Source organism: Euprymna scolopes, chromosome 1, assembly GCF_053919585.1.
Source record: "Euprymna scolopes isolate OS-2025 chromosome 1, ASM5391958v1, whole genome shotgun sequence".
NCBI classification, from domain to species: Eukaryota; Metazoa; Mollusca; class Cephalopoda; order Sepiida; family Sepiolidae; genus Euprymna; species Euprymna scolopes.
Genome location: NC_136482.1, coordinates 13,704,145 through 13,726,165, shown reverse-complemented (window position 1 = coordinate 13,726,165; position 22,021 = coordinate 13,704,145). Strand labels below are relative to the sequence as shown.

The window sequence follows — 22,021 nt, the reverse complement described above, 5'->3', positions numbered from 1 at the left end:
TTTGCTTTTAGTTTAGACTCTAAATACAAAATTGGGAAAATATGTTTTTTATTTTTCTAAAATCCAACATGGTGACGTAAACCATTACACATATTGGTTTCAATTCAATTAATGGGGTCGGGTGCCTATAAATTCTACACTTTCTTTTTTTATGTTTTTATAAATTATACATATCTTCTGTTCCAAATTCTTTTTTCATTCTATATAATAAACTTCCTAGCAGATTTTTTTTTTTATTAATATCCATTTGTCTCTGAAGAGTTGTTTAGTGATCTTTTGTTATTCAATGAAACATGTGTAAGGCTATAAGGATAATTCAAGCATTTGAATAAAAAAATATGAGTGTGAATTCCTGTATCCTTTTGTGCTCAGCCCATAACACCATCTTACTTTTTTCTTATTTTTCATATTTCATAATATTCAATTTTGAGATGGTGCTGAAGAGTGTATGCAGAGTGCAGTGAGAGTGTGCATAATATGATATTGAAGTCTATCGTCAAAACACTGAGAGGAATTTTTAAATAAACAAACAAAACCTACAGCTTTTAGTTTTATTGTCTGTTCATAAACTTACATTCTTTCCTATTCACTGTCATCAGCCAATCATTTCCGGTTTCCCCTAAGAGTTTAGAAGCACATTATTTCCAAGTAACAAATATTGTTTACTCTAACTACAACTCCAATCAATTTAAGTTTCCAGTTTCATTATCTAGTCATAGAATTAGACCACTCTCTTATCGATCAATCAAATTGTTTCAGATTTTTGTTAGGATTTTAGATTCACTTAATATTATTGTCATATATATATATTTAAAGGTTAACCTTTAAATCACTATCCTAGAAGTATACATGGACTTTTAACATTATATATATATAAATTTAGGTATATGTTGATATATTTACACTTATAGAATTCACTCTTAATTAACTAAACATGAATTTTGAAACACAGTTGTGTAAATGCTTGTTAATGTTGGCTATATTAAGTTTAATTTAGTTCGGGGAGAAAGGGGGTGCGGAAGTCCTTCATGAAAACTGAGAAACCTTCAATTTCAGAAATTTTAATAACGGATATTAGATATCAATTAATATTGCCAAGATTTCATTTTGTTTCTAGTATTTTAAAGTTCTTAGGAGGTATAATATGAGCACAATCTCTCATTTGAGAATTCAAATATTTCAGATTTACATTTAATTTGTTCATAGCCATTAGATACTAATTAACCCCTTCAGTCTCCTCATCCAATATATTAGACATCTTTTAAAGTAGCACATTGTCATGTTTATAGGGAGATAACTAGCATCAACTATACAAAAAATAAACATTTTTTTTTTTGCAAGAGATAATTTGTGACACTAAAATAATCGATCGAACAATGAAATAATTAAAATCTCATCTCCACAAGAGCATAGTACCAGAAATAGTCCAGGCAGTTTACGAAAAGAAAATGCACTAAGTAAAAAAGTCGTATCCTTTCAAAACTAAAAAATAAATTTGCAATCATAAATATAAATATCATTATAAATAACAAAAATCAATATGCAAATACTATACTTGAACCATGAAACAGGTCCAGAAATTGTCAAAGCAGTTTACAAAAGAAAAAAAAATCATATTTAGAGACTTAAGTCTACTTTTTTAATAAATATAATTGCTGAAGCAGTTGACAAATTATTATTATTAAATCAGCTAATAATTGTGAAATAAAATATAATTGTGTTGATATTGCGGGAAAAAAATCAAAAACTTTTTAATTGTATTATTCAATTCTATAGTTTTTCATTTTAATTAGGTAGTTTTATATATGTTCTTGTATATAAGTAGATTTTTTGCAATATCAACAAATTCTTATTACAAATTATTAAATTAGAAAGAAAATTAAAATTTTATTAAAGAAGGGTATTTTTTAAGTAGTTTAACATTTATCATTAGCTAATTAGAAACAACTTTTTTATTGTTGGTTAATAGAGAGAAACACATTTTCATTCACTACTGATTTTATATTTCGTCAGAGTTCTTAAGGCTAAATAACATGTCAATTTTAGGATGTCCGTTGGTCAGCAATGAATATATAGTGGATCATGTGTTCATGCCACTAGAAATTATTTTAGAAAAATTATCTGACAAAAAATAATGATTTTTGCTTAATTGATGCTAATTATCTCCCTTGCATAATCGTCTCGAAGTCTTTTAGTGCCATTTCCTTAGTGATTTGAAGGAGTGGTCTACCTTGTCGGTTTTAATAAATTGAGTTATGACTAAAGATATTTTTAGAATGTGTGTGTGTGTGTGTGTGTGTGTGTGTGTGTGTGTGTGTGTGTGTGTGTGTGTGTGTGTGTGTGTGTGTGTGTGTGTGTGTATTGTATATTAGTTTAACTTGTGATGTACCCACATATAAAGGAATAATCATGAAAAGCTATTTTCATACAAAGAAATTTATGTTTCTTTAAATAAAATATTAAACATTCTTCAAGAGACCTAAAATAAAAGGTAAATAAAAAAAGTAATTTTTTTAATTCCTTTGATATTTTCCAATATATCTTTAATTTTTTTTTAAATATTTTGACAACCTTACGGACAATATTTCCTAAAACCACCACCAAAAAAAAAACGGGAGATATAAAACATTCTTAATCAAAATGAGTTAATCACCAACATCTTTGGTTAGTCCAATTTTTACAAAGTTTAAGAATAAAATAATTCTATTTGTGAAAAAAAGTTGGGTTTTTCTTTCTTTTTTTTTTTTTTTTCAAAATCAATCACTATAAAAACTAATTTTTAAGTTTATATAATTGAAACTGTCTGCATAGAATACCAAACATATATGAATAATGGAAATTTTCAGTTAAAATTCAAGGGTCAACTAGTTTGAGGGCAATTTCTTGGTAAGAAAGTTTCAACAAATATACCAAACATATATGACAACTAGTTTTTTTTAACAAAACAGTCATATGTGGGATTCCATGTTGGGTTGAATGCTAAAATCAGGAACTGAAGAGAAATATTCAAGTAATTTTAACAATTGCCTTTTTTTCAGTCCTTGGGTTATGATCTGTTCATTCTGTTTAGGAATCAAGAGGCAATCTTCCCAAGCATCACATCCCTCTTTCAGGTGTCAAATGGGCTACCCCCACTTGTCTTCCACATTAGGAGAAAGTGTTGGTTCATTGCTGATTGCCCAAGGCATCCCGACTGAAAAATGCCAAAGAATCAGATTCAGACAATTTTTATAGGTTGTTCCATACTGAGCTTGTATCATATGCAACCCCTGTGAAGCAGTTCATAATAGGACTAATAGCGAGAGTACTTGAAGGGTGTTCAATTGAATGAATATCTTATTATTCATTTATATTGAGAAGAGAAGAACAGAATACACAACTTGACAAGTCATGTGAGACAGCCAAGAGAAATGCAAGTTGAAAGGTCGACCATTCTGGAATAACTTCCAAAAGTGATAAAAACACAAAGATATGCATATTGATTGATGCTGTGTATGAAAATGTGCATATTCTGTAATGCTTCAGTCAGAACATGTCCTTTAATCAAGTGGTAGTGTATTCAAGAATGCATGCATTCGTTGAAACTAGATTGTGTTTCTGAATTTTTAAGATGAGGATTGATTATTTGGACTACTGTTCTCATCTCAACTGTTATTTTCACATTTCAGCCAATGTAAACTCTGACCTTCTTCAGGTATATCTTATTGAATTTTTGACTCTTTCTGCTGAACTTGAAAATCTGCACAGAATTTCAAACAGAACCTTTTATTTAATACACAAGGGTAGCATGCTTTCATTCCATTGAGCCAGACTGATGACATAACAGATAAAGTACTAAGTAAAATTCAATTTTAAGTGACACTCTTCTGAGATTGAAGGTTCAATCCTCAATGCAGGTGATACTAAGAATACAATTGGGAATTACTTCAAACTTCTACCCAGTCATGGCTGATGAAATGAGAGTATGTTACCTTTGTGGATTATATAAAGGATTTTGTTTGAAATTCCATGTAAATTCCCAACTTCAACAAGATGCATCTAAAGACGGTTAGAGGTTGAGAACAAGATTTTGCCCATTATAAATGTTGAACCAGTTTTTCAGCTGTCAATAACAGGATACCAGTCTCAATCTTTATTTGTTTGGCCCATTGCTTTGGTGACCTTTCTTGGATTTAATTTTCAAAATATAATTTCTTTGCATATCTGAAGTCTGATAGCCAAGAAAGATGTCTAAATAACATTTTTTCTCTTTTTTTTTTTTTTTTGAAAGCCAATAATGAATTTGTTAATACTAAGTTTCTGTCTGATATTTGCAATTTTTCATCTATCTCACAGACTTATTCCAAGAATAGTTCAAAAACATTTTATTTCAAAGACATTGAGCTCTGTCTCCTACTCTGCCAGTACAGTCCATGTTTCACTTGCATATGCAGCAAAAGGAACTATCAGCACACCGTAAAGTAAGAATTTGGTTACATTTTTAAAAACATGATTTCATATGTATGATTTGAAAATTTAGAAAACCAAATATTGTTGCACAATTTTTTATTAAATGATTAAAATCTTTCTTTTTTTGTTTTTTTTTTGACACTTCTGGAGTAAAACAACTTTTTCAAATAAGACATTTTTCCTCCCTTTATCTTGTTTGTGGCATTAACCCTGAGGTGTCGACCCCTAATTGAGAGAAAGAAAGTATACATTTGATGTTATTGACGGTTGCTGTAAAATCTAGATCGATGTATGTCCATGCAGTTGAATTTTGAATAGAGGAACTTTGAAAAAAATTTTGTAAGTTTAATTTGAAAATTTAGAAAACCAAATAATGTTATAAGATGTTTTTCTTTGCCATTCCACAAATCCAATTTGACTTATTGTTTTTATCTTAATTTAATCAGATATGATGGTTTTCTATAGTCATAAGTTACTTCCATAAGTTGCATTAGGATTTGGCTAAAGTTAATATGAATGCAAATACTGTTATGACGCATGTTAGTAGAAGTGTAAGCAATGAGAATATTAAGTAAAAATGGCAAAGGCAATTAGTGAAGGACACAGAATGACTAAATAAAATCACTAATTTCTATCCGAGTCAAAATGATTAAGCTGAGTGGTGATTGTGATAGTGATGGTGATGATGATTAAGATGAAGTTGCAATAGCAGCAGCAGCGGAAGCATGCAGTGAGCGCCATTACTAGTACCTGGCAACTGTGGCAGCCTTTTCCTTCAGCACAAAAAATGCCTGAGGAAGGAACATAGGGAAGAAGATAACATGAGCAGTTGCATTCATTACAGTCCATGATTGGAGAAAAGCACAGTGTCGTCATCACACGAGCAAAATGACAGAGCAATTACCAAGGGTGAATTAAGATTGTTGTTGCCTATTCCATCCAATAGTCACTGAGAGGAATGGAAGCAAATTTCCCCAGGAGAAAAAAAAAGTAAAATAAACAAAAAAAAATATTTTGCTTTCAAGATAAAGTTAGCATCAGAAAGATTACATTCTCACCAGATGATTCATATGTTTAGTTCAACAAGGAAGCAAATTAACGTGCACGCAGCATTTCCTTTTTACTTCAATGTTTTTCTACTGAGAAAAAAAATGTTTGTCATCAAGTGACAATATTTTTACATTTCAATAAAATGTTCCATACATTTCAATAAATTGTTTATATATTTTACTGAAAAAGAATTCCTGAAATTATCTTGATTTTAAATTTTAACTTATTACAGAAAGTAAATAAATGAAAGCTTTAATTTAAAAGCCTTAAAGTAATACAGTTAAATTTATGAGATAAGCTCAGCTGTTAGCAGAGAAAAAGTTAACAATTCTACAAATAAAATAGAATTAGTGTCAAATGCATTATTTCAGTAGATGCACACAACTAAAGAGGAACTTTTTCATTAAAAGAGATTAAGCTTAATGTATAATGCTTAACATCCCACACAATCTGAAATGACATTAAATGGAAATGAAGTTCATATTCTCATTTTGCATGGCATCACACAAAAAATAATCTTTGGTTTGAATGTATTTTTTAAATGTGTTTAAAGCTAAGTGGCTGACTATAGTCAAAGGGGACTAAAAGATTCCCTTTTCATTAGCTGCTACATCAAGGTGTAGGAGAGGATGCCTCTCCATTCCCAGGAATAGTTCACTTGCCCATGATTCTCCCTTTATAATGCTGAGTGTTTAGCAAGGATCATCAAGTACCATTTTCTCAAGTCTTTGGTATGATTCAACCAAAGATTGAACCCCAGTCTCCCAGCCTAATAGCAAACACTCTTACCATTATGACAAATGCTTTTAAAACATCACAATTGCAAGCAAACAACTTTTACAGTCTTTTTGACATTTACATCACAAGAATTGTTTCACATATCTGTAAATAAATACATCAGTTGTATTATTGCTAACAAATTCACTATTTTTTCTTCATAATTTTTAATGAGAATAAAATTATTATTATACTAGCAGGCCCCCTCGGCATTGCATGATCGTAAAATATGCTTAAATACATTTTAATTAATGCAGATTTCATATTTATTATCATATTGAACCTAATATAAAATAATGACTTGAAAAGTTTAAAAAAAAAAAATGACTTGTGTGCCACCACAAAATCGAAACCAAAGCGTTTAGCTTATGATTTATTTTTTCCCTTGACATTAATGCTTGAGCTATGAAGACATGTTTGCTGCAAGGCTAAAAATTAAAAAACATGAACCAATAGCTATTACGTTACGCATGCATAGTCGTAATGCCATCATTTGACCTTCACCTGGCATATTCCATTTCTTTAATTTTTACAATTTTGTGTAGACCCCCCCCCCCCGGATAAAACCAAAATATAAAGTTTTGCATGGGTTCAAATGCCTTATATATTAAATTTCATGTCTGTAGACAAAACTGACATAGGAGGTTGGTAGGAAAAATTTTTAAACAAATATATATATATACATAAATATATATAGAAACAGGTTTGTGTTTACCCAAATATTACGCAAGTATAAATCATATAGAATATCTGCATAAATATAATTACACGTAATAGTTAACTAAAGATGATCATCCCACAAGAAAACTGAAAAAACTAATTGGGAATTAATTAAGATGAATATTTAAAATATGCAAATTAGTTAGATCTTTTGCAGATGAATGCAATTGCACCACCCATATATCACAAAGTTATATTTTCTTTTTAAATAAATAGAAAAAAGGGTTTTTAATATGAATATCAATACACAAAAACCCAAATTTATAGGAGTATAGATAGTTAACCAATAAGCATGCATGCCAAACATGTTTTTAGCAAATAACAGTGTAGTAATAAAGGCCATATTCTTTATATTTAAAAGTTCCCAAATAAAAAGGAAATATCTTTTATGGGAGTTACATCTGAAAGGGAAATAACTCTTGCAAAATTTATATCCGGATACTGATACTTATTTCAGTATTAGATTTTTTTTTTTTTGGACCAAGATCAGTGTAGTATCTGTTCTGATGCTATACTTCACCTTTTCTGTCCTTTATCAGTGGATGAGAAATCCTTCATGACCGAGACAATTTTTATTTCTGTTCTTTTTAGGCTAGCTGGATTTCTCCACATTAAAAACTGACCTTGTATCTAACTTTGCTCTAGAGGGGAGGCAAGTAAACAGGAACAGTTAGATGACATTTTTTTTTTCATGTGAGTTATTTCAAAAAAATAATTTGTTTCAAAATATTAATAACAATATTATTTTTGGTGCAAATGGCAACAATCATTTTAAGTCATATTTTCAAGTGCTGTATTCTGTTTAGTCCTAGGAACTCAATATTTCTAGACTTTACCTTCTTTCTTAGAGAAGGGTTTAGTTTATTGCTAATCGATTAAAGTCCAAGGAATGTTGAGAGGGTTGCTCAAGGGTTCTTTGTAGATCAGAGTGCACTTCACCTAGTGCACTTTTCAAAACCTAGCCTGACTTTCTTATTTAACCTTTTTGTCACAAGGTAAATAAAAGATATTATAAACATTTAAATGGTAAAACCGTTTTTAAGGGATGTTTTATTTGGTTATTTCTTCCAGGATTGGAGCTGAGGATGTCAAAAGATAAAATGAAAGACATGATGGGAACATTCCCATTTTGTGTATGCAATCGTTACAAAGCAAGAGTGAATGATGCAATGTGGCATGCAGTGTCGCTCAGAGTTTTTGCATTTTAAAAAGACAGAAATTGACACTTGTCCAGAATTTTGCCCCTCCCCTATTAAAAATCAAAAATAAAAATTTGTATGATGTATGTACCCATGACAGAATGAAAATATTGTACACCAAAAAATACATAAATTGATCAAGTGGTTTTATTTTATATAGAAACCCCATTTTAAGCGAATTTAAGTTTTCCAATGGCCACCCTCATCGTGGCATTCTAAAATCTCATATTTTTAATTATTTCAGACTGTTTTCAAGATGGCGTTGTAAGATTATCACTCATTCTTTAGCCATAAACTTTGTTTTTTTTTTATATAAAAATAAAACTACTTGATTAATTTAAGTGATTTTTGGTGTATGATATTTTCATTCCATCAGTTCATATACACCAAAGACCTTTGTATATTTTTATTTTTTTCAGGAGGAATTCTGGACAAGTACCCAAAATTTTTGTGAAAACAATTTTGGGTTTTCTTTTCCTATATTTTTGGGAGTAAATATACAATTTCATCATTTCACTTTTTATAATGTTAAAAATATTAAATCCTTTTCAAATAATATTACTTTTTATTAGCATTATTTTTACATAAATCTAAGGGCAGATAATTCTTCCAAAAAGAAGAAATATTCTCAGATTGTTCTATATATATATATATATATATATATATATATATATATAGACAAGAGAACATAAAATTAAGTGCAAAATGTAATTTTATCGAAGAAAACAAACAATAATGCTGTTTGAGAGATAATTACAAGCATTTTAAATTTTCACTTGATGAGATAATAGTTGTACCCACCTGTCAATTTCCACAAGTGTTTTCACTTCCATTTTTTTCTTTTTAAATTATTTGTTTGTTTTTTTAATAGATTTTTCAAAATTTAATGTAATTATTATGGTATCATTTGGCTATTAAATTAATTACTGAATTGAATTCGTTTTTGTCTAGAATTCTCCCTTTATTAAAAAAACAAAAAAATGAAGAAAATCTGTATGATGTATGTACTAATGACAAACGAAAATATCATTAAAAAAAATCATTATTTTTATTTTTTAATATAGGGATTACTCTGGACAAAAACACGAAATTCTTCTAAAACTAATTGCTGTTAAAGTAATGTTTTAATTTCTATTTCTAAAATGATTGGATGTAAATAACTTCCAAAATTTGCAATCTCTTGATGCATGAAAATTTGCTGCAAATTTTAACGCTTAAAAAAAAAAAAAAAAACTTTTTTATCTAATAGTTTGAAAGCTTTCAATTTTTTTAAAATGTTCAATTTGAATCACATTTTATAGTGTTAAAATGTCTAAACTCTTAATTTATAGATATTACTTAAAATGTGTACAAAAATACATCTAAGGGCAGATAATTCTATAAAGCAAGCCAAAAATTTTTAGATTAAAAAATTTCAATAACAAAACTTAAATGCCTGATTTGTTCATAAATAATCAAAAGATTTATTACAGTGGATTTGATTTTATAATTAGGTACTATTTTTAATTAATTTCATATTTCAATTTTAAATTTCAATAAATATTCAATTAATAGTAAATAAAACAAAGTTTTTGATAATTCTATTCATATAGATGACATTTTTTTATAAAAAAAAAGTGGTGAGAAGATTTCCTTAGATGGAAACAGCATCTTAAAAACAATTTTAACAATGCAATTTTAGCTATGGCACATGAAGATACAAAGGTGCTTGTGCATTATAATTGGATGCCTGAAAAAAAAAAATCAAATAAAAACACCATTACATATGTTGAAATTAGTAAAAATTCAAAAATTTACAAAATATAATAGAGTAGAAGATCTAGAACTATTTTTTTACAAAAAAAAAAAATACATTGTTATTATTGATCAACTATTTTCTAATTTGAAATAGTGAAAGTTAGCTGCAAACAAGGAAGATAAGTTTTTCATACGTAATAGACTAAACTATTATTCAATAAATTTTATTTTTCTTGTAACTATTTTTCTACTGGATCATTTTTCATAAGTTTTGAAATTGTTAATAAGTTCGACATGACACATCAGTATGTAATAGCGTTTTTACTTCAGATGCATTTTTTTGATAAATTGATTATAATGTACAAGCACCAATACATAAAATCAAAATACAGAATCATTTCAGCTACAAAATACAAAGAATATAAATAAATGGAGCATTAAAAACAAAAGAATAAAACCATTAACAATACAAGAATCTTAAAAAGTATGGATGGGTAAGCATCTTTTCTCGGATGAGAAAATAAAGACAGCAATACATAAGGGAAGTACATATCTACATAGACATTTTTAATATAAAGTTGTATGAGATTGATATGAGGATAATATCTAACAGAATGTACAGAATAAAATTAGAATAACAATGAAGTACAGGATGACCCGCTTTCCCTAAAAAAATGCCACTCATGGAATCGTTAATAAAATTCACAATCCTTTCTGCAATCCAACCATATTTGGTACAAATAAACTTCAGCCTATGCCTGACTTATCCACCAAGTTTTAATCACAAATGTCCAACAGTGTTTATTTTATTGATGTTCAATGAAAAGCACATCTGGATCTGACAATAACTTTGACGCACTTCTCACTTGACACTACCCTGATTTTAACTACGATGACCATCATCAGTTCAAGAATAGTCTGAGGATTGTTTTTACCAATATTATCTTTGAGATGTGCATACTGCATCTAGCAGAAACAAAAACGTTTAATAATAAAATATTTAAAACTAGCGGGGGTACCCGGCGTTGCCCGAGTGTTTGTTTCCGGGACGGGGGGGGGGGGAGAGTTTTAAAAAAATGTTATGGTAGGTAAGTAGGAAGGATCAAACCCGGAGTCATGAGTAAAAGTAGGAAAATAAAGTGTGAAAAAAAAAAAACAAAAAAAAAAACATCTGCAACGTTAACAGTTCGGCCACCAAGAAAAGTCCATTCCAGTTGTTTAGGAAAAAAAAAAAAAAAAAAAAAAAAAAAAAAAAAAAAACGACTACGGTAGGTCGGCGCGAACGTGAAAATATAATGTGAATTGTCCAGCACGCTAACCACTATGCCACAGAGCACTGCAGCTTAGTTTAGTGATTTTAAATAACTTCACATGAAAGAACTACGAAGCCAAACCGGTGTTCTCTTCTCAACTGTTCCTTGTGAACGATCCCTAAACGGTGTTAAGTGGTGGCAGGGGGAGGAGGAATTTATTAGAGAGAAAATATTTTACCACTTCCATTGATCTTAACCGATTTTGGCTGTGACCTCTCAGCAGAATAAGTATAGAAATCTAAGATTATCGAGGAATTTGAGAAATAATAAGCCTATAACACACCTCAGATATTGTTCTGCCGTTTGTGCATATTATATTTGCATGAAATATCTTGATTTTTAATCCTATTAATGTCAAAATCAGACGGGAAAAAATGAGTTCATTTTATTTATATAGAGATAACCTCACAGATAAAAATCACATCTTCTAGTGATGAAATGATCACCAAAGTGACTCTACATATCATTGAAAGCTGATAAAACCAAATCTGTTGTACATTCATGGCTGAAAGTGAATAAGTCAGGCATGACAAAGTTTTAGTTCTTGTCCAGAATTCCTCCTATATTAACAAAAATTGCATGATGTAGATACTCATGACAGAACAAAAATGTCATATTCCAAATTCACGTAAATTGATCAAGTAGTTTAATTTTTAACTAAGAAAATCACATTTTATAAGTAAGCGACCATCTCACATCATCTTGAAAAAACAAGAGTAAATAACTCTACAATAATTCAAAGTTGTGAGATCAGCCTTGTAATGCCTATGATTTCCTATTAATTGCTTACATCGTTTTAACATTTTCTTTATAAAAATAAAAATACTTGATCAATTTACGTGATTTTTAAATATTTGTTTGTTCTATCGGGGGGTACGTACACCATAAAGATTTTTCTGTATTTTTGTTTTTTAACATCAGAGAATTCTTGATACATGTTACAATTGCAAAAAGGATTGTGAATGATTAAAGATTTCATGGGTAGCACTGTTTTTTTTTTGGGGGGGGGGGTAGCATGTATCAAAAATAATATTATATCAAAACGTCATCAATAAATACATATATTATTTTATTCACTTTGACATTTTGTCTGTTATTAAAAGGAACAAAATATTGGTCCATTGATGGAATTCTAATCTGATTTTGTCTTTTCCATTTTATTTTTCTATATCATAATGATAAAAAATCACGCTGATACAGGGCATCACTACACATGCATACAGTTAGCATTGAGCAATACGTGCTCTCAAGGCTAAGCATTCAATGCAATGAGTAATAAAAGCCGCAACAAAAAAAGATATATCATATAAAACTGCAAAGAAATATTGCAGATTTTAAAAACATTAAAATCTATCTACAATGAATCAGAATTGGAAGAACCAAGCAGTTTTTAATCATTAAAAATTATTAAAAATGAATTTCATTTTGGATTTTTAAACTCAAGCTAAAATACTTTTTGCAATCATTAACCAGAACCATTTTTCAAGGGAAGGAAAATATTCACATAAGATTGTACTAAAGAAAAAAAAAAGAAAAATACAAACTGAACCACTTTCCAAAGTTCCGTATTTTCTAATCTTTAAGGACTAGCTCAGATATGAATAAGAATCTTTGTGTTCTTACTTTCAGCTTTTATCCTCTATGTTACCATTTTCATACCTTTCTTCCAATATGTAATTGATTTAGAAAAAAATAATGGATGCTTCCACAATAGGATTTCAATTATATTTCAGGTAAAAGCACCATTGGTATGTGACATGTCGAAATTAGTATGAATTTTTAAAATTACGAGAAATGATCCAGCAAATGTTGCCAATCTATTTTTTTACAAAAATAATACATAGTAATAGTCTAATATTTTTTATTTTGAAATGGTGGATTTCCATTAAAAGCAAGGGAGATAAGTTAAAATGATAGCTTGCAATTACCTTCCCTGGATTTTACAAAGTGTTCCACATTAAAACATACAACTTGTAATTATTGCCATTTTGGCAATTTATACTAATTTCAACATGAGATGTATGTAATAGTGTTTTCACCAGAAATGAGTTGGTTAAAAGCATCATTATTTTATACAAGCACCCAGTCATATGATAAATGAGAAAAAAAAAAGTCCTTTATATCAGATTAGTTTCATGGTAAAAAAGGAATTAGCTAAAATTGAGAAACTGTTGTAATATTAACTTTACTGAAATAAAATTACACCGTTTAATTGTATAGTCGAGAAATTATGAAGTAAATTTGGTGCTTGTCCAGAATTCCTGCCATATTAGAAAACAAAATAAAGAAAAATCTGTAATGATGTACATATGCACGACAAAAAGAAAATATCATATACCAAAAATCACATAAATTGATCAAGTAGATTTATTTTTAAATAAGAAAATCAAATTTTGTGGCTAAACAGTGACAATACCGTAATGCTATCTTAAAAATAGGATGAAAACAAGGAAGAGAACTTAAAATAATTCAAATTTGCAAGATTTTAGAAGGCCATTCTTAACATGGGAACATTGGAAAAAACTTACATTCATTTTAAAATGATTTTCTTTATAAAAATAAACTAATTAATCAATTTATGTGATTTTTGGAATACAATATTTTCTTTTTGTCATACATCGTACAGCTTTTTCTTTTTTTAATATGGGGTGAATTCTGGACAAGCACCATAAGTACAAATTGGAAAATAAAATTAAGTGTAAAGTAGACAAGATACATCCATATTTATATAACGAAGATTAAGAAATTGGGTTTATCAATTGTATTATATATTTTTTTTTAATTGATCTAGAATTGACAAATCTGATAATTGATTCACTAATTAAAATGCCAAAGAAAAACATACTGTTGAAATTTTTCAAAGATGATTTTAGTGCATTTTGTCATTATTTAACAAAAAATAAAACTTAAAATCTTTTATAATTTTTTAGATATGATCGAGACATCATAAAATGCAACATAAACAATAGACAGTGGAGGAGGAAGTATTGTTATTAAAACAATTCTTACAAAATTACAGAATTTCATTTTTATCAGTGAATTTATTTGCAACTCTAAAAAGAGAAACATTTTAAAATGATACCAACTGTACTTATCCCAGCGTTGCCCAGGATCCAATGAATAAGTCATTTTAGTTTTTAATGTTTTTGTTTGAACATTTTCTAAATTATATACAGAAAAAGAAATAAAGTTTTAGTTGTAAGGTAGATAACTCATATTAAATTGCTTAATATAAAATATGAATTAACCCTAGCTCATCTGAATTTTTGGCAATTATTTAAAAATGTTTTATAGTATCGTAATCCAGGCCAGACTAAGTAGTTTATCTAAACAGATTCTAACATGCTAGAATGATAACAAATGAAAATGTCAGTAAAAAATTTGATTTATCAACTAAAAGCTATTTGGTCCTGACTTCAAGTAACTTACAAGTTTAACAGCATTTGGTCAAAATGTCATGTTTGTATATTTTCATAGGAATAGAAATGTCATTTACTTGAAGTAGAGATGTGGCCATTGTGTTGGAGTACATTCAAACATGGCTGTGCAGCATGCATATTTATTTTTTTTTTTAAGATTACCAACAAAGATTTGGACAAGGCACAACAAAATTTTGTCTGTTATAAGATAAAAGGATATAAACAACCGATAACATTAGACTTTCATTGACTTAACTATGCAGTTTTTATCATACATATAAAATGATATCACATCTTTTGAAATGTCATGTGTAAAATTTTCATGAGGTGAGTGTGATCATATATAAGGTAAAACTACTGATCACAGTTCTGAATCTACATTAACACAGTGTCTAGCCTAACTGAAAATGTGATAAAGCAACGTAGCTCTTTGTGAGTGACATTATATATATGCAAACACATGTGTATACATATTCCAGTTGAAATTTCTTTTGAAATCCAACTTCCTCAGGCTTCCAGTATCAACTGTCCCAAAGGCAGATAGAAGCAGTTGGGTCAATCGATACTAGTGACTTAAAGTTAGATTTCAAAAAAAGTCACAACTAAAACATGCACACCTGTATTCAATAATGCTTGTATAAATAAATTTGTAATATGGTACATCTCTGGTTGTTATCAAGCACTATTTTATAAACACCAGAATTTCATTGGATTAACATCTAGGAAACGACTACAAGACAACAATTATATACACGCATCTGTGCGTGCATGTGTGTATGTTAGTAAAAATTATTGGTTGCCAATTTTAAATGTGTGGATTAATATTTGATTACATACATTTTTTTTTCTTTCTTTTATTTCTGCATGGTTCTATTATAAGATAATTTAAAAATGTCTAACCATAAATGTTTGCTTTCTTTTAGTTAATAAACGAACACATCAGAGTTGATCAGAATTCATTCAGACATGAATTTTTTTCTTTCATTTCTTAAATAATAGTTTGTCACGCAATCAACAACATTTCATTTGCTTTTTATGCCACATCATTGACAACAAGATGACTGTCTCTTTATGAATCATGACAAGTTTCCTACTTGACAACTATAATGATCAATAATAACTAAATATCATTAAGCTTTCTTCTCATCTCATATGATTCGGTTAAATCCACTCAGCTTCAAAGCAGGTGTTGAAGAGTCAAACAAGTTGAAATCTTGCTAAACACAAATTTCAAATTTATCAATAAGACAATATAGAGAAATCTACTGAAACTCAACAATTGTTACAATGAGAAAACACGATTTCTAACATTCGCTTTCAATAATAAAGCCATCAATGAAAAACAAAGAGGAAATTTGCTCATCCTTTCAATGATTTGTAGAAAATTTTTCATCAAGAATTTGGAGGGAAGGGGGCACCAAAATAATGGGGAGGGAATAACAAAAAGTGATGAATTATTTTATCAAATATAAACTATTTTATCAAATATAAACTATTTTATAAAATATAAATTATTTTATAAAATATAAACTAATTTATAAAATATAAATTGTTTAATAAAATGTTTTGTTTCACTTTGTCCACCTTTGACAGAGTATGCTTTGCTGTGAACAAAAAAATCAAATCGAATAAAAGTTAGAGATGAGAACATCTTTCAAATTACTTACTATAGCCCATCCCTTGAAGGAAGTACCGGAAAGCCTCGCACACTTTGGCTGGCTGCTCTTCAAGTGGCATACCACCGCAATCAGCAATCTATTTAAAATGTACATATATACACATATGTATATGAGTGAAAATATTTAACACAAGTTTTATATTTAAAATTTATAAAGAGAAAAATAAGAACAAAATGCGTATTTAGTTTCTTTTTTTTTAAGATTAAACTTATAACAATTTATAAAAATCACACATTTATAATTTGTGTAATTTAGATTCTTCAGACTACTGTTCTCAGCTTCACTTATTTTCACGTTTCTATTGATGTAACCTACGATATTCTTCAGGCCTATCTTGTTGAACTCAAGAATCTTTCTGTTGAACTTACGACTGAAATCAGTTATAAGTTACACTCTTCTGAAGGTTAAAGGTTCAATCCTTAGTGTGAGCGACACTTAAAATACAATTGCAAATTACTTAAGACTTTTACTTGGTCATGACTGATGAACCAAAAAAATGCTACTCTTGTGGATTAAATAAAGAGTTCTGTGTAGATTCTCGAGTTCAGAGAAAAATTCCCGACTTCAACAAAATACACTTAAAGACGGTTGGAGATTAAATTGACTGAAACATTATGAAAATAACACTCAAGATGAAAACAGTAATCCAAATAAGATGCATTATAAGTCTTCATCACAAAAATTCAGAAACAATTTCTAAGCTAAATAATAATTTAGTTTAAAACTAATTCATCAATGACAATGGAAGCTTAGCTATACAATGTAATTCATTATGTACAGAAAAGTTCTAATTATTTTTGTGTACCCAGCTAAAAATCAGACAAAAGGTACATTTACCAACTTTAAATCATTGGATTCAGTGTGATCCCTTACCTAGTAATGGTAGCCCCTACCTCCTAACAAAAATCTGTAATATTCATTCTTTTAGGATCACCAGGAAGCAAATTTGTGCATGGAAGGCAAGATAAAATTACTTTTATTTATTCTTACTGATAGTCTATTCAAAAACAACACTGAAACAAAGTGGCAATGGGGAGCTCTATCTCTCCCTCTTTTTCTACCATTTGTAATATTTAAACTAATCCCATATTTTTGAGCCATTCAAGCTTTTTAGGATAGTAACCACATTTTTTTTTTTTGCTATGGGAGATAAATTCTGTGAATTATGGTAAAAGGTTAGTAACAAAAAAACAATGAAAGCAATGGCATACCTTAACAAAGTCCGTTTCTTGGGGATCCATTCTTCCATTCATGTTAACAACATCATCCAAATGTGGAGAGTCGTCGCCAACCAAGAGCATAGTGCGGCACCTGGAATAGAATAAATGGACTTTTTTTAAGTAAACAAGTTTTCAATCTTCATTTAGAAAGTGATAAAAAGAAACAATCACTGAAGCCATTTACCTTCAGTGCACAAGGTTGTTGTAAAATGTTATGGTTTTACTAAATCCAAACCCAGGGAAGCAAGTCTGATTGGAGGTATTCACTTGATTACACATCTTTGAACGTATTTCTAAGCAGTTAATATTCTAAGCAACATGTGGTTCCAGACAAATGAAGCAAAAAGTGTTAAATAGATGGCCGCAGTTCAAACCATGCAAATGGAGATTGTTGTAAATGAAATCATGTCCACAGAAATTAGAATGGATTTGAGATTAATTTTTATTTTATAATTTGTTTCAATTCATTGTAATTTTTTAACCTAATAATGTAGCATCAGTACTTTTAATTATTTTTTAAAAAAATACATTATAATTATTCGCTGCATTATATATCTTAATTTGCTTCAGTTTAGGTCTATTCGTTACACCTCTGCATTGTATAATGCCTTCTATAAATTACCTTTAAATACACATTAAACAATGCTTCAAGCAAACTACCACATTTTTTAAACATAATTTTAGACAATTTTATTCAATAACTAGCAGATGTACCCAGGATTGCAGGCACATGTCTCAGTTTCTTTCTGTTTTTTTTATTTTTACTTCATTTTTTTTTTTTTTTAAAGGAATTTACTTTTAATACAGAGCAATGCTGGGTGCATCTAGTATATATATATATATATATATATATATATATATATACATATATATATATTTGAAAATTGTGGGGGGCACAAAATTTAATTATGGCTGAATAAAGACCAATTAACACTGATTAAAAAATGAAAAAAAGCAAGCTAGCAAGGTTTTGTTCCTCACTTAACAGAGTAAAGTAGTTTTATTTTTATAAAGAAAATCATTTTTAAGTAATTAATCAGAACATGTAGGTATTATAATATAAATCTTGCTGCAAGTTTAAATTGGTTTAGTTATCTCACTATGTTTAACACAAGACAGCAACTTTTAGGCTACTTATAAAATTTGATCTTATTTAAAAATAAAACTTGATCAATTTATGTGATTTTTGGAATATGATACAAGTATGTAGATCATAAAATTTTTTTCTTTATTTTTATTTTTTAATAAAACAGAATTCTGGACAAGAAACCAAGAAACAAAGTAAAACTAGTGCTTCTTGAGGATCGTACCACAGAGTTCTTTAAAAGTAGGACATTTCATTCTATTTAATTATAGATAAATAATACTTACTTTACATTTTTCACTGTATTTCTTCGGATGTTGTCCAGTTCTCTGATGAGTCCAAGATCATTTCGTCTGAATTTCCAAAAAAATTTTAAAAGCAAATAATGATTTTTAAAAAATATAATTATAAAAAATCAAAATAAATCAAAGAAAGTAATTAATTAAAAAAAAAAAAAAAGTAAACATATTTAACTAAAAAAGAATGCTTAAAAATGAGAACCATGATTAAGTAATTTTTTTAGATGAAGATTAATAACTTTATTATTTGGACTACTATTCTCATCTTGGTTGTTATTTTCATATTTCAGTCAATATAATCTCCGATCTTCTTCAAATGTATCTTGAAATCTTTATGGTGAACTGAAGAACCTAGACATAATTTAAAACTAAACTAGTCATTTAATCCTTATTTTCATCCCATCAGCCATTGTCGAGGAGAAGTGCCAATTATTTTTATGTTATTCTTAGTTATTGTCACCTGTAGTAAAGATTGCATTTGCATCCTCCAGATGACTTTCACTTAGAAATTATTGTTGAACAATAACTTTAATTCGTTCAATTGAAAAATGTGAAAATGACAACCACGATAAGAAATCGGAATAATACAAGTGATACGAGGATCATTCCAAAAGTAAAACCTGATACTTTTTTTTTTTTAACTCCAAAAGTTGAAGTAACAAAGACGGGAGTGGTACCATCAAAATGAGCACCGTTTTGTGTTCCAGAATTTATTTCTCTCCATAGTCACCATCATTCTCAATGCACTTTTGGCAAGAATTCAATGGCACATCTCTGCTTCTGATGCATGTCCATGACAGTAGTTGTTTTCTTATAGTCCAACACTGTCAATATCTGTAGCAGAAAAATGAAACTTTGAGGTCATGAATGCATAAGTTCAGTCGTCATAACAATGCAATTTGCAATATCCTCTGATTTATTTGGATGGAATAAAATGCATATCCTCCCCATACGAAGGAAAAACAGTTTTTCTATTAATACAAACGTGATGTTTTCCAGTGCAAAAAAAAAAAGAAAAAAAAAAAGGTTTATACAGTAAGAGACACAGACGAAAACTTCCGAACCATCTCAATAGCTCCACTATTCAAATATACTTTCTTCACATCAGAGTGCTCATTCATCATTTCTTGCACATAAACTGGTTATCTCAATCTACCTGTAATTCTTGGTGTATCACCCAATGCTCACAAATACCACAAAAAATTGATTGTCTGTTCTCTGCATTTTCGTACACTTCTAGAGTATCCTCTTGAGTGAGTAAATACCTCCCTTCCCAGTTAAATTGACTTTCTTAGAGTGGAAGAGCAGAATAAATGTATAGGCTGCTGCAAAGAAGGTGGGCTCCTTCTACACCGCTAGAAAAATACTACTTGGATATTCGTCTGATGAAACGACAAGACAATGACCATCTGATCATCCTGGAGAGATGATGGATGACGCACGTGAAATTGTAAAGCAAAAGTTCTGCAATTCCTAACTATCTCTCTCTTGAGTCAGCACTCTTTCATCCCAGAGGCAAGGAGAAGTTCAGGATGACTGAAAACAATGCCAGATAAGCAGAGAACACATACAGCATCTGGTATTCCCAAATGGTCATCCATTTTAGTACTGACCAGGTTCAACAATACTTAACTTTGGTAATCTAATTGGAACCTGTGTGTCAACATGATTATGCTGTATTATGATTCCTGCTTAGAAGGCTCCTGTAAATATGATCCTCAATTTACTGTAGCCAACTATGTCTTAGCAGCAATTTGCCTAATTTGGAGTGAATAGGAGCAAAAAAAGAAAAAAAAAAGTTAAAGTGATTACATATGAGTATCAATTCTTACCGTAAGTATGATTCGATGAACAATGCTAAATTCTGTGGATTAACAGTTTTAATGCATTCCTTGTAGACATTAACCAAGTCTTGATTTTCCCATCGGGTTTTCTGAAAGGGTGAAAAAAAGAAAATTAATACCATGAGATATATAACAGAAAGATTTTAAAATGTTACATTTTGTGTATTTCTTTATATACTTACCGGCATGATTAGCTGGTGTTGCCTTGGATGAATCAGAATAACAGCACATACAACCGTAAAGAGAAATAAGTAACTTTTTATGGGTTTATTCATTTTCAAAGGTTGGATCTTAGCCTCTGAATTATCTTTGAAACATAACGCATTACAATAAATACTTTTTATGTCTACTATTGTTCTATTATAACACTGCCAGCGCAATGCCAAATGGCCTAAGAAATTATTATTAATTATCGAAGACTAAATGATAAATGTGAAAAATGCAATAAGGGAAAAATATTGTGAATAGAAAAATGTTTGGATAGTAAGAATAATGTTAACTGTGGAACTTTAACATAAACTGAGCAGATTAGGAATTTCAGTTGATAAATAATAAATGAATGTGACAAAAAATCAGCTTCGTTTGCAGTTTCCAAGATCCGTCAAAATAAGATCTAAGGATGGATGAAGTAGGTTTCCCTATTGGCCAGATGTAAAACTCCACAGAACCGTGTTCCATCCTTTTGTATTATCCGTGTTTGCTATATGTCTTGATAAATGCATGTTATATATGCATCAACAAGATGATCACAAACACTAAATACTGTCACATACGTGAACAATTATATACACCCACAACGAAATGGAGATACACACAATGAATATTACTAGAGACGCTGTCATAAATATATACAAGTTACGTATATTCAATAAACACATAAGTACATAAACATTAAACAATACAAATAAATGGTTATAATTCATTATATAGACGGCTATATTTGTTTATATATATGCAACACTATGTTCTAAATTGGATAACGATTTATTTTGTGGTGATGGTGGAGGATTAGAGAATCTCAAAGATAAAGTCTATAAAGAAATTCTCACATTATTCCTGAAATAAGATGGCCATTAAAATTAAAATCTGGTCAATGCTAAAAGAAGAATGTGTCAGTTATTGACAATTTTTACTGTTTTATGCAAATGTGCTTATCAGTGAAGACAATAAACTAAAAACTATTGCATATTTATTATTGAAACTGGATAGACAAGTCAGGCATAAACTAAAG

General features: G+C 29.3%; 1 protein-coding gene across 25 annotated transcripts in view; it reads right to left on the bottom strand.

Moving 5' to 3' along the window:
* Positions 1-22,021, bottom strand: part of LOC145280297 (protein NDRG3-like) — a 186,449-nt gene that overhangs the window by 11,772 nt on the left and 152,656 nt on the right. For 15 of the 25 annotated variants that reach the window (XM_080132221.1, XM_080132251.1, XM_080132177.1 and 12 more), the window contains 4 exons: positions 20,779-20,879; positions 18,935-19,000; positions 17,555-17,654; positions 16,332-16,419 (listed from right to left, as the gene is read on the bottom strand). In XM_080132221.1, the coding sequence (XP_079988347.1) occupies positions 16,332-16,419; positions 17,555-17,654; positions 18,935-19,000; positions 20,779-20,879 (355 nt within the window). Of the gene's footprint in view, positions 1-5,199; positions 5,241-16,331; positions 16,420-17,554; positions 17,655-18,934; positions 19,001-20,778; positions 20,880-22,021 lie in introns of all 25 variants that reach the window. The other 10 variants (XM_080132252.1, XM_080132254.1, XM_080132217.1 and 7 more) reach the window with 1 other exon arrangement.